This window comes from Procambarus clarkii, chromosome 58 (assembly GCF_040958095.1).
Source record: "Procambarus clarkii isolate CNS0578487 chromosome 58, FALCON_Pclarkii_2.0, whole genome shotgun sequence".
NCBI lineage: Eukaryota > Metazoa > Arthropoda > Malacostraca > Decapoda > Cambaridae > Procambarus > Procambarus clarkii.
In genome coordinates this window covers 22063109-22076602 of record NC_091207.1, presented here as the reverse complement: position 1 = coordinate 22076602, position 13494 = coordinate 22063109, and the positions used below count along the sequence as shown (strand labels likewise).

The 13494-nt window shown below is 41.9% G+C and overlaps 3 protein-coding genes across 18 annotated transcripts in view; 2 read left to right on the top strand and 1 right to left on the bottom strand.

Moving 5' to 3' along the window:
• Positions 1–7871, top strand: part of P5CDh1 (delta-1-Pyrroline-5-carboxylate dehydrogenase 1) — a 69217-nt gene extending 61346 nt beyond the window's left edge. For all 3 annotated transcript variants that reach the window (XM_045757949.2, XM_069306674.1, XM_045757951.2), the window contains 2 exons: positions 648–766; positions 5599–7871. In XM_045757949.2, the coding sequence (XP_045613905.1) occupies positions 648–766; positions 5599–5711 (232 nt within the window). In that variant the 3' untranslated portion in view covers positions 5712–7871. The remainder of the gene's footprint in view (positions 1–647; positions 767–5598) is intronic.
• A 1950-nt stretch (positions 7872–9821) lies between these two features.
• Positions 9822–13494, top strand: part of fsd (transmembrane protein fates-shifted) — a 37478-nt gene continuing 33805 nt past the window's right edge. For 5 of the 14 annotated variants that reach the window (XR_011223201.1, XM_069306672.1, XM_069306673.1 and 2 more), the window contains exon 1: positions 9873–9986. The gene's annotated coding sequence lies outside the window, so the exon portion shown is untranslated. The other 9 variants (XM_045757957.2, XM_045757953.2, XM_045757956.2 and 6 more) reach the window with 9 other exon arrangements.
• LOC138353589 (ankyrin repeat domain-containing protein 24-like) lies at positions 11158–11664 on the bottom strand. Its single transcript, XM_069306781.1, has one exon. The coding sequence runs from the start codon at positions 11662–11664 to the stop codon at positions 11158–11160; it is 507 nt and encodes a 168-aa protein (XP_069162882.1).

Sequence of the window (13494 nt, the reverse complement as noted above, 5' to 3'; positions counted from 1 at the left end):
AATTTCATCAGGTTCCTTATATGATACTTCCTTAACTATAGTTTCCTATGTGACAGTTTCAAAGTACATTCTCATGATATAAATGAGTTTCAGGAGCAGGCTTCAAATGAACTGAGGTAGGATAACAGCTCTTGCTTGCAGTTTCACTAAGCACGTCATTTAACAGCCCTTATGAACCCTAGTCTTAGTTTAAAAAAATTGAGAGAGAAAGAGAATGATAATGAGAGAGAGAATGATAATGAAAGAGAGAGAGAGAGAATGAGAATGAATGAATGAGGAGCACATATTATGTGTACTACTGTTGTGATGGTTTTGGGGATTACCACACCCGTAGCCTAGTTGCTGATGTAAGGAGATAAAAGGGTTATGAATTGTGTGGCCATGTGGAATCAATGGATGGATAAGTAAAGAATGTGTGTACCAAAAAGTTGGGAAAGATGGGTAGGTATGTTCCAGGAGAGGGTTTTGGGAGTTTTTCTATTTCCTGAGCCCTGCCTGAGGCCATACAAGACCATTTTTTCAAATGACAAAGATAATAGAGGAAGGAGACAAGGATGTTTGTGGAAATGAAGAAATTTTTGTCATAGTATAATAATTGTACATGTTCATGGATGTAAATTATTAAATCCTCTAATACAATTCAACAGGGCATGGTTGGCAAAAGCAACAGAGGCATTAAAAGATTCTGCGGGTAACTTTTATATCAACGACAAATCAACTGGATCAGTAGTAGCACAGCAACCCTTTGGAGGAGCACGTATGTCAGGTAGGTTATGGCTATTGGAAATTATGGAAGTGTTTTAATTATGGTCTAAATGTAATAGGTATTCAGTAACTAAAAGCTATGTATGTATGTGTATATTCACCCAGTTGTTTGCATGGCTTAAATTACATATTGTGGTACCTCTCTTTATCATCTTTCTTCCTTTTTATTCTTGTCAACACAAAAGATTGTGGGATTAGAGTAACAATTTCCAAAATTAATTTCACAGGCTAACAGCATTTCCTCACCATCTCAAAATATAGCATGACCCTGACATTTAATTTATTATTCAGCAGATTTGACGGTGAATACTTGATTTTTGCAGATGATTCCTCAATAAGTGGACTACTAATGTATAGGGGACTGGAGCTATTTCAAGCTTTCTGTTGTATCAAGATTTTTTTTAATTTATTATCTTCTTACGGGAGAGCCCCCTCAGTGGCTTCCTGAGCTACAATATAGCATTGAAGCTGTCAAACATTACTGAATCACATCAGACTTCTAAGACCCACTCAAGCCAACCAGAAGCCAGGACCAAAATTTGGTGCTCTCTATGGAAATAAGAAGGCTTGGGGATCAGTGTAAGCATAAAACCAGTGTTGAATGTGATGAAACCCCATTTTCTGGGTACCATTATCGGAAGGGTCATGCTAGGGTTCGAGGTTCCTTCAGTCATGGTGGGCCAGTAGTGCCAGATTCAGGCCCGGCCCCTCCTTCGGAGCCGAAAGCGTCTGATTGCCTCATTGTTCGCTCTGTCCGTCGTTCGGCTTCTCATAAGGGTCATTGGCCCTTTTGCGGTTCACTCTGTTGACGTGGCGATGGGATGGGAGGGGGGAGGAGGCTCGCTCTGTTTGCCCACACTTGGTCCCACAATTTGTGGGTGTTTCAGGTCATTTCTTCCACCCTCAAGGGTGGAAGAAATGACCTGAAAATGGCGTTAGGTGGCTCCTCCTCCTTCAGGGGGTTCGGGGCTGACGGGGCAGGCCGCCTCTTCTGCACTCTGCCAGGTCATCCTGGAATGGGTGCGCTTGGGCGTGGTTGAAACAACGACGTCCTTCAGGTGGGTTTCCTGCCTGTTTCCAGTGCTAAAACGGGACTGTGCAAACCCGAGGTTCATTCTGGACTTGTCCCATCTAAACCACTGGTTTCCCCTCCCCTCCCTCCTCTTTTCAATTGACCACTCAGTCCCAGGTCCGGCTTCTTTTGGAGCCAGATGCTTGGATGGGGTCTCTGGACCTTAGGGATGCATACTAGCACGTCCTAATTCATCCAGTGTTCAGGCTCTGGCTCAGTTTTGTTGTGGGGCGGTGCGCTTACTGTTTTCATTGCCTTCCTTGCAGTTTGAATCTGGCTCCTCGCGATTTCACATGCCTTATCCAGGTCGTGGTGACCCGTTTGCATCTGCTAGGGGGTTCGGATTATGGCCTACCTCGACAACTGGCTGGTTTGGGCTTCCAGCTGGTCTGCGTGTCTGCTCGCCAGGGATTTCGTTCTTTCCCAGCTCGCAGGGTTCGGGTTCGTGGTGAACTAGGGGAAGTCCCACTTGGTTCCCTCTCGGGTTTGAACTTCGCTGGGTCTTGTGTGGGACTCTCGAACCTCTTCCTTGTCTTTCCCTCCAGCGGCGTTGCTACGACTGCAGTCCCGCCTTCGGCTGTTTTTGGAGGGCACCTGGGTCACTCGTTGGTTTTTCTAGCAACAACCGACGAGTCGGAACTGGCTTCGGCGGCTGTTCTGGTTCCATCGGGGACACCCCTTCCGCTACTCTCGTGATCGCTGGGTTCGGATCCCGGGGGCCTTGTGTCGGCTGTTGTGTCGTCAGCTCCTCCTCGGGTTTTCTGCCATTGGGGTCGATGCCTTTAGGCAGAGCTGGTTGAGGTGGGGTTACCTGTACCTCTTTCCCCCATCCAGCTGTTGCTTTGGGTTCTGGCTTAGTTGGAGACTTACCAGAGAAGAGTAGTCCTGTTGGCCCCTTAGTAGCTGGCCCAGCCTTGGTTTCAGGTGCTGCTTGCTTGGTGTCCAAACCCGGGGTTCTTTTCCCAGCTCCGACTCTTTCAGCAGATCGTTCCTGTCCGCTACGTGGCTGGTTCGATCTTCTCCACTCTGTGTCTGTTATTTTTGACACGGGCTTATCACTACTTGTATGGTGATCAGGGTGCTTCATTGATGGTGTCCCACCTGCGTGTTTTGTCTGGGCAACAGTATAAAGTTTCCTGGCGGTCCTTTTGGCACTTTTTGTCTCTTCATAGGTTGTCTTCGATTTCTGATCGGGTTGTTTTGTCCTCTCTCTTGTCTGTTTCAGGACCATCATCTTAAGCTGAATACTGTCGCCTTGTTTTATGTGGTGTTGGCGGAGCTGCTTCAGCTTGTGTTCTGGGTGGATATCACTTCTGCTTCGTTCCGCAAGCTGTCTCGTGCATTGTTTCATCTCTGGCCTGCTCATGCGCCACCTGAGCCATCCTGGTCATTGGACTGGATGCTCTCTTCTCTCTCTCTCTCCTCCTCAGTTTGTGGTGGCCCCTTTAGTTCAGGATTGTTTTCTAAGGCTCTCTTCGCATTGGCATCTGAGGGTCTGGTTGGGGAGCTTCATGCTCTCCTCCGGCACAGGGGTATCCTGCTCTTTTGTCCTAGTGGTCGGTTTGTTCGTTTGCAGCTGATTCCTTCTTTTCTGGCGAAGAATGAGACTGCTGTTTTTCAGAGGAGTCCTTGAGTTGTTGATGCTTGGTTGGTTTGGCCGAGGGTGCATCATATCTTGTCCGGTTGCAGCTCTTTACCGTTACAGTACTTGCGCGTCACGGCCTCGGTGGCTGGGGACACTCTTTTGATAGACCTGGTTTCCTTTTTTACTTGCTCCAGGGCGCAGGTCTCTCAGGTCGTCTGAAGGGTTATATGGTCCAACCAGCCTGCGGTCTATCACCGTGCCAACGACGTTCATAAGTTCGCGGCTTTGGCTGCTGTTATTGGTAACATATCTTGGGCTGACATTCGAATGCGTGGTTTTTGGCGGTCGAACAGAGTCCTGGCCGCACGGTACCACCTTAATGGGACGCCTACCTTTCTAGATGCCTAACTCAGTAGATGACAGACATAGAATGCTTCCAACCACATGGGGGTTTCTATAGGCCATTGCTCCTCTTGCCGCTCTGAGGGGGAAACGTTCTGGCTCACGGTCCCTGCTAGGCTTAATACTCCATTCGAATTGACTGATGCCATGGTCTAATACATACATATTAGCCCGGAATAGCTCCGAGAAGCCTCCTGGACTCGCCCAGAAAATGGCGTTTCATTACATTCAACCCTGTTTTTTTTTTGTGTGTGTGAGAGCCCTTTTGTGAGCTGTCTCACCAAGATAGCTCTCAACTACTAGGTCACATCGGCTGTGGAGTTCTGTTCGACCTACCTGAGACCAGAGCCAGAACCTGGAACCCTCCCCTCCCCTCCCCCCCCCCCCCTCGCACATAGGTGAAGAGGGCAGGTGATACTCCACCATCTCACCAAGAAAGCATTTAGAGTAAACAAATGCCTCACCAGGAAAACAAAATTGACCACAACACAGTAAATTTTCATTTTTTCATTATAGAATTATTAATTTGTATGCGTAATGTAAGAAAAACATGAAAACAAGTGAATATTTATTGTTTCACTGGGTGGAGGCGCTCTGCAAGGCTGTGTCTGGCTCTTGTCAATGCCTGGTGCTCAACTATGCTGATGCTTCCTGTTTTATCCTTCCATGTTTCATTTATTGTTATATCACTTGTTTTTCTTTATTTACATCCACAGAGCTTTTATATCCATGTTTGCATCATACATGTAAAACCCAGATAATAATTTTTTAAATCTTCATATGACAAAAACCGCATTACCCTGTGAATCAACAATTGACAATAATCGCTGTCTAAGGGTTATTCATGATTTTTTATGTTAATTCCACAAATTTGTCTTGGTGCTTGGTGTACAAATTGATCACTAATGCCTGTTCTACCCATGCAGGCCATTGGCTATATCCAGTCCTATATTGCTTTTTCGAGCCAGCCAATTTCTTTCCTTGATGGATCCTATTTTCAAATTCTACCACTTTTAGCACATTGCCATTAAAATTGATTTCATACAGAACTTCCTTCTTTTTTCACAATCATAACCTTGCTCTAGTCAACATTCACATTTAACAAGTCTTCTTTCACACACCACAATAAAATGCTCAACTTCCATAAATCTCTCTGCTAAACGAACCTTTATCGAAAACTTGTGCACTACTTTTTCTACCGGTCTCAAACATACTTCCCTCATAACCCCAATGATGTAAATACTGTATTGAATATCAAGATGATGATAAACTACTCTGATGTACCTGTAAATTAATACCAAACATCACTCTTGTGCCATTAACTCTTGTCCATGCACTATTTCTCCCATAAAAAGTTTTACAGCATTTAACAAAACTCAGCCAACTCCATACATAATCACTATTTTTTTTTTTTAAATTCAATAAGTGCCATGTATACTTTACAATTCTTCATGCCCACCTACTCCACAAATTGTATCAATGCAATTATCTGGTCAAAACACATGAAACCTCCATGTTCATTAATTAATTTGTCATATCCTGTAGTCAACCACTATCGTGCAATAAAGTTTAAGCTACACTGTGTAAACTAATGCCTCAACAACTTATAATAATTATAGTGATAATTCTGTATGATTAATTTGACACTGTTTACCTGAAGAAAATTGTTTGTTTTTCTACTCTGGTGGTTGCCTTATTTCGGTCAATTTGTGTTAAGATGTCCACAGAGCAGTCATAACCCAGCTGATGATTAATTTGCATTTTTCCTTCCCAGGAACAAATGATAAGGCTGGAGGTTTGCAGTATGCTCTCAAGTGGACTTCCCCTCAATCCGTCAAGCAGACCTTCGTTCCGCTGACTAACATAAAATATCCATATATGGGTTAATTCATGTGTAGCAGTTGTGGATGATGGGAGGCTGATCACTATATCTTGTCCCTCCACATTTTGTGCACCCTTAGTCCATATTAGACTCGGTAGAATACCTGTTGTCCAGTATGAAGAAAATTACAGTCGTTTTGGAGGATAATTCAGTAATACAATATTTGCTGCTGCTGACTTGTAATTTTATTTTTAGAGTTTCTGCCAGTAAATCTTGTACTTAACACTAGCATCCTTCCTTCCCCAGAAAAATCATAAATGGATGATTGAACAAGATGACTTGTATAGATTTACAGACACTAAGGCAATGTTTGCAAATGTTTTTAGTATTATTATAACAACATTCTATGTATTGTTACTTTAAGATACATATTTTTATGTATTTAAAGAAACTTTCCACTTGATTTAAAACCATTTAACTTAAAAATATTGAAACAATTTGCATCCTAATGCTAAGAATTTTGCTGCTCCCAATTTTGAATAACTGGTTCGGTATTCTACCGAATAATATGCAAATTTCCTGACTTGTCTTAATACCCTTGATGTTTTCAACCTCTAAACAAAGGTATGGAAAGGTGCAGCGTCATGGAAGAATATATATTTACGATGTTTTGTTCACGCAGGAGTCGTTGCAGGACAAAACAAACTGAGCATAATTAAAACTTCAAAACTAGTAAAGAAACAAAACCTGCATTTAGAAGCAGAGTTAGTGTAGAACTGCCTCTTTGTTATACTGTAATGTGATTACCTACTAAGGTCACAGTGATCCCAAGCAAAATGATTTGTTATAGGAGATGTATAATAGTATGTGAAGCACTAGCAGAATGGGATATCAAATTAGAGCCTGAAGCAATAGTCAAATGGTGAAAACAATGATTTGTTTTATTGTTTTGCAGGTTTATCCCCCACTCAACCTGACATATCTGCATAGAAAAAAACTTCACTAGATGCACTATGCCAATTACAATAGGTTCATGAAATGTTTATAAATAAACAAATTGTGGCAGGAGTAACATTTCAGCTATTTTTACAAATGTGAGGCTACATGTGGTCAGTTTTTACTTTACACATCATACAGTAATTGTTATGTAAATACAGTTGTATTTTACAACTGTACATGTCTGTCTGTGTACATGTTTAAAGGTACAAATGCATTTACTGAACTAATTTGTATTCAAAGAATTGTGATCATGCTGGTACATAAGCAAGCACTTTGAGCATTAATTTATTCAATTCTCTAGAATACTGCACAATGATAGCTTAAGACCTTTTGTACCATTTATATTTTAAGATAAATTATGTTATTTGTGGATAAGCTTAGAAAATGCACTATAATTCTAGGCATATTTTATGGTCATTCCATAAACTGTAGACAGGGAGCAGAGTACAGTAATTAAGGAACATGACCTTTAAGAACTTTCAGGGGGTATTGTTAAGCATCTCATTGTTAACTCGATAGCAAAGTTGTTGGTTAGAGAATTGACCGATTAATTTTGGTGTGATCACCTTTGCCATCTGACAACTTGAAATATCATTCCTTGATCTTCCATGATATTATGCCTTATGTGATAGCACACAAACACAATTTCCAATGATTACAGAATATCACTTGAATCAAATTAGTCTTAATTGTACGAGCAAAGTAGATTGCTTCTGCGATTTTAAGAATTTATTTAATTCAATAACTTTGACAATATTACAATAATGTTTATAAATAATACTGTATATATGATACTCTATACATGAAAACTATATTGGAATTCAGATGGTGAAAGTTTATTTTATCAATGTTAGACAAGATTGTAGCCTATATCTGTGACATGGCATAAACACTTTTAGAACTTAAATAACTACTTCTGTAAAAATAAATGGAGAGTTATTTTATGCTCACCACAGTTAGTCTTTCATTGTATAACCCAAACTCTTTGGAAATTGTTAACGAGTGCCCAAACTCTTTGGAAATTGTTAATGAGTGCAGCTACCTAAATAATCACACAAATTTATTTTCTCTACACATACTGACCATGCAAGATAAACATGGATGACAGCAGCTCATTTATTACTGCTGCTACTGTGAAAACTGAGCCACACAAATGGCATTAGTTTTGAATACTTTATTTCCCAAGGTGTAAAAAAATGTTTTCAATAAAATTAATGTTGACACAATGTTTTAGTAGAGAAATTCATCCTTAAGTAAACCATGATATTTTTTCATAAAGATACATGTGTATATAATGTAGAATAATATTTTAGGACTACAGTACAGCATGATACTTGTCAATGTCATAATCACTGGAAAAATATTTCATGCCAACAAATAATGCTAGAAACAATTAAGTTTATAAGAACAGTGGAAACTGTAGAAGTGCTATTGCCCCATGTGAGGCAGCTAATACCCAACCAGATTTTCTAACGCACGCACACATGTAACCTATTCTTAAGACAATCCAGAGAACCAAAAGCTATTTCCCAGTAATCTGTTCCATAAATCAACGACCCAGTTTCCAATCTAGAATTACCAAAAATCTTTTCTGAATCTTGACATATCCAATTACAGTAGTATGTTTCGGTTTATTTTGTGTCGATATATTTAAATTCTTATTAATATCTTCTTTAATGAGATGTTGAGATGTAAGTCTCATCCTAATCACACACTCGGACCTTGATAAAGCACTCAGGAAAGACCGAAAGACTTTGTGTAAATTCTTTACATAAATTTCACAAATACACAAGTGTGGGTTTTTATCCTTTTATTATATCTGAGAAGATATTACCATTAATAATATCTCCTTTGTTATATCCTTTTAACCTTGATATATATCTCATGTCATTCCCTTACTCTGCCTTGCTAGAGAATGTAAATTAAGCATTTTTAATTAAATTTAGTTGTTTTGCTATGAAATAATAAAATATACTCAGATTTAATACAAGTACTGTACTGTAATTATTTTTCAAGTAATTATCAAAAGAAGGCACCAAACCGAGAAGACTACAGTGGTACCTCCATTTACAAATTTAATCCGTTCCCAGAAAAGGCTCATAACCGGAAAATTCGTAACCTGAAACAAATTTTCCCATAAGAAATAATGTAAGTTGAATTAATCCATTTCACTCCCAAAAATATTAACTTCAAAATACATTTCATACATAATACTGACAAATATTTTGTACTATAATATGTACAAGTCATAGCTTATCTTAATTGATGACTTTTTGGCATATGGAAGAAGGTGAGGAGAGGTGTTAGTATTTGGAAGGGGAGTTCCCTTCCATTATAACATCAGGCAGTGATGACTTCTCTGGGGTACACTCTCTCCTACATTTTACAGGCATACCACTAGACCCCTGGTTGTGGCTCACTCCTTGCTTGTCTTACTAAGACTGTCTAAAGACAAACAAGAAATAACTGTACACTGCAAAATATGTCATTTGCTCTAAAATCATTATTTACTTTGCAATAAAAATCATTCCAGAACTGTTAACTCTGATACCAGGAACGGGTGAGGCCCACAGGACTAACAACAATGCAAACTAGACATGACAGGACTGATTTCATTGGAACTTTGAAAATACTGAACAATCTGGAGGTTGTTGATCCAGACAATTTCTTCAAAAGGTCAGATTTAACACAAACAAGGAGCAACGATTTCAAACTCAACAAACCACATTGTATGACTAAGAACAGGAGATGCTTTGATTGATTGATGAAGATTAAGCCACCCAAGAGGTAGCATGAATAGCCCGTACAGATGATTTTTTTTCACCCAAAGGAATATATACGCATGGAACCGCCTACCCGCCGAAGCCGTAAATTCCAAAGTTCCGCTGAACTTTAAAATCCAGCTTGAATAAAATCATCAGGATATGTGGTGGGACCTTTAACAAGCCGCTAGCTTCCTGTCCTCATCGAGGCCACTAAAGTGTTAGTGACCCTCAGGTAAATTCAGATAAAAAAAAATTGTAGAATGTGGCACCATCGTATTTACGTCGCTTACTAAACTTTAACACCAAAAAAGAATTTAGTTCATTATTTGTACAAATTCAATTTAAATTTCTTGCTTATTGTGATTTGTCATATTTTCTACACTTGTGTTAATGTCCATCAAACCTTGTTATATATTATTAAATTGTATAAGATGCAAGAGTTATGTTGCATCTTGCACCACCCAACGCTGTCCTGTTGTTGGCCGACCCCAGGGTGGGTGCGGGGGCCCTCAGTCTCCCGGGCGGCTCACTGTCAGCCAGGTGTGTGTGTGTGTGGACCAGTTGTCTCGCAGTCAGGTGTGTTGACTAGTAGCCTTGCTGCCTCACAGTCAGCCAGGTGTGTAGACTGATAGCCCCGCTGCCTCACAGTCAGCCAGGTGTGTTGACTAGTAGCCCTGCTGCCTCACAGTCAGCCAGGTGTGTAGACTGATAGTCCCGCTGCCTCACAGTCAGCCAGGTGTGTAGACTGATAGCCCCGCTGCCTCACAGTCAGCCAGGTGTGTAGACTGATAGCCCCGCTGTCTGACAGTCAGCCAGGTGTGTGGACTGATAGCCCCGCTGCCTGACAGTCAGCCAGGTGTGTGGACTGATAGCCCCGCTGCCTGACAGTCAGCCAGGTGTGTGGACTGATAGCCCCGCTGCCTGACAGTCAGCCAGGTGTGTGAACTGATAGCCCCGCTGCCTGACAGTCAGCCAGGTGTGTGGACTAATAGCCCCGCTGCCTGACAGTCAGCCAGGTGTGTGGACTAATAGCCCCGCTGCCTGACAGTCAGCCAGGTGTGTGGACTGATAGCCCTGCTGCCTGACAGTCAGCCAGGTGTGTAGACTGATAGCCCCGCTGCCTGACAGTCAGCCAGGTGTGTAGACTGATAGCCCCGCTGCCTGACAATCAGCCGACCTGACAGCTAAGTGTGTACTCACCTAGTTTTGCTTGCGGGGGTTGAGCTTTTGCTTTTTGGTCCCGCCTCTCAACTGTCAATCAACTGGTGTACAAATTCCTGAGCCTACTGGGCTCTATCATATCTACATTTGAAACTGTGTATGGAGTCAGCCTCCACCACATCATTGCCTAATGCATTCCATTTGTTAACTACTCTGACAAGCAGGTGTGTGTGTGTGTCAATTGCCTCAGGCAGGTATGTGGACTAGTAGTCCTGCTGCCTAACAATCAATCAGGTGTGTGGACCAGTTGCCCTGGAACAAGATTTTGTACTTGTAAATAGCACAAGAGAATGTGTAGAGAATGTGTGTGTGTGTGTGTAGTATTTACCTGAAATTACATGAGGGGTCACTAATACTAGTGGCCTTGACTAGGACAGGAAGGTCAGGCTTGTCGAGGTCTTCCATTTGCTCTGATGATCTTTTCCAGTTGTATTTTAAAATCTAACAGAGTTTGGCATTTATGGCTTTGGCAGGTAGGCAGTTCCATGGGTTTATAACCTTGTGAGTGAAAAAGCTTCTCCTCTTCTCAGTCCCATATTGTGACTTTTTTGATCTTGAAATTGTTGCTCCTCGTTCGTGTTACATCTGACATTTTGAAGAAATTGTCCGGATCAGCATCCTCCCAATTGTTAAGTGTTTTAAAAGTTTCAATGAAATCTGCCCTGTCATGCTTGGTTTGCAGTGCTAGCCCCGTGGCCCTCAGCCCCGTGGCCCTCAGCCCCGTGGCCCTCAGCCCCGTGGCCCTCAGCCCCGTGGCCCTCAGCCCCGTGGCCCTCAGCCCCGTGGGCCTCAGCCCCGTGGCCCTCAGCTCCGTGGCACTCAGCCCCGTGGCCCTCAGCCCCGTGGCCCTCAGCCCCGTAGCACTCAGCCTCTTGGCCCTCAGCTCTGTGGCACTCAGCCCCGTGGCCCTCAGCCCCGTAGCACTCAGCCTCTTGGCCCTCAGCTCTGTGGTGCTCAGCCCCGTGGCCTTCAGCCCCGTGGCCTTCAGCCCTGTGGCCCTCAGCCTCGTGGCCCTCAGCTCTGTGGCGCTCATACGAGAGATGACTTGGCTCTGGAATTATTCTTGTTGCCCAATATTGTACCTTCTCCAGCATGTTTAGGGATTTAAACAGAGGGGCTGTGTGTCATATGAAGACAGAGTTTGTTATAGTTCTTATAGCAGATTTTTGCTGGGTGATGTTGCTTGAGGTAATTTAGCAGAAATTAGCATTAGTAATGAACAATTAGCATTAACAATAAGACATTATTCTTCACCTGTATATTGCCATTGTTAGGCCCCATTTAGATTATGCTGTTATTTTGGTAACTTTTCTATATAGAATGGACATGAATTAACTTAGGAGATTAAAAAAAGCTTAATTTAAGAGATGAGGGATGAGCAGCACTGGCAAACAAAGGACACAGCACCCAATGCCTGACCATGACACCAAAAAGCGAGGGCAAAGACTATGGGGTACCCACACCCAGGGAGGGCTGCCAAAAACACAAGCACCGTCAAACTCAACAAAACTGAGGAGGGAAACCAATGAACCTGGGAAGAAGAGGTGAAAGACAGATGGGTGACCAAAATTCAAACATGTCCTTGGCTGAGTATCCATTATTACAGTCCCTGGACCACTTCTGTTTGCAATATTGCCAATGCAGTATGCCCTACCACTCACAGTGGTCATCAACATGATAAAAAGAGCAACAAACATAGATTTTAGGTGAATTCTGCTGAATTATTGGTGCGTCTAACTCAACCTGTTAGACAGGGAATTAGTGCTCAGTTCTACCAATATTTATGTGATATATATAGTTACCGTAGCATGATTATGGTTCCCTTTAATGGGGATGATAAATTTTATATGAGGGAGAAAGGATCACAGATACAAATGTGTAAAAGAAACTAATTTATTACTTACTCTTACATATTATACATGGTCTGGGGGTTTCTTTTTACTCTGAAGCATCATACACAAAGCTATTAAAGAGTATTGGCCTCGCAGACCAATACAGTACTTACTTAGACCACGGGTGGTCTAAGTAAGGTGCCCCTAATCTTAACACTGCAATTATGACACATTCCATTATATGGCTACCTAAAAATGCTGTAGTTCAAGGGGTTCACAGGAGCTCCAATTGGATATTAAGGACATTAATTTACATGCATATTATGGCCTACATGTGTGGAACTAATCACATAAATTGTGCACTCTACTTAGTGGCACTCATGAGTTATCATTCAAGTCGACTTGTGAATTTTAACCTATGAACTACAGTACCTGTAGTCTTTACAGGTACATTGCACAACCTGTTGCAGGTGTTTGCAATTTGATCTAACTGGGCCACCACATGGGTGCCATGTTTGTAAGACAAATGTTACACAGTGAAATTGTAAACATGTTAAACACCAGCACACACAGGATTATATTATTATTATCTAGGTATAATTGGTGTCCCAGATACTATCAATATACTAAGATGTGTAAGAGGGTTCAGAGTTATGAATATGTATTGACAAAAGATAACAAATCTAGTCCATTATGAGACTGGTTTGATCTATTCCTCGAGTCTTCGCGTCTGGTCTTTTTGACTCGAGTCTATCACCATCTGTATAGTGGTCAGGTGGCTTCTTTGATGGTGTCTCGCCTGCAGGCTTTGTCTTGGCAGCAGTATGAACTTTCCTGGCGGTCCTTCCTATTCTTTTTGTCTCTTCGTCGGTATACATCGCTTTCTGTTGAGGTTGTTTTGTCCTTTCTCTCGTGGTTGTTTCAGGACAGTCATCTTATACTGAATAATGTCGCCACATATAGTGCAGTGCTGGCGGAACCGCTGCAGCTTGCATTCGGCATTGATGTTACGTCTGCTCTGTCTCGCAAGG

Coding starts and splice junctions, on each gene's coding strand:
- LOC138353589 (XM_069306781.1), bottom strand. CDS start 11,664: ATGAGCGCCACAGAGCTGAGGGCCACGAGGCTGAGGGCCACAGGGCTG.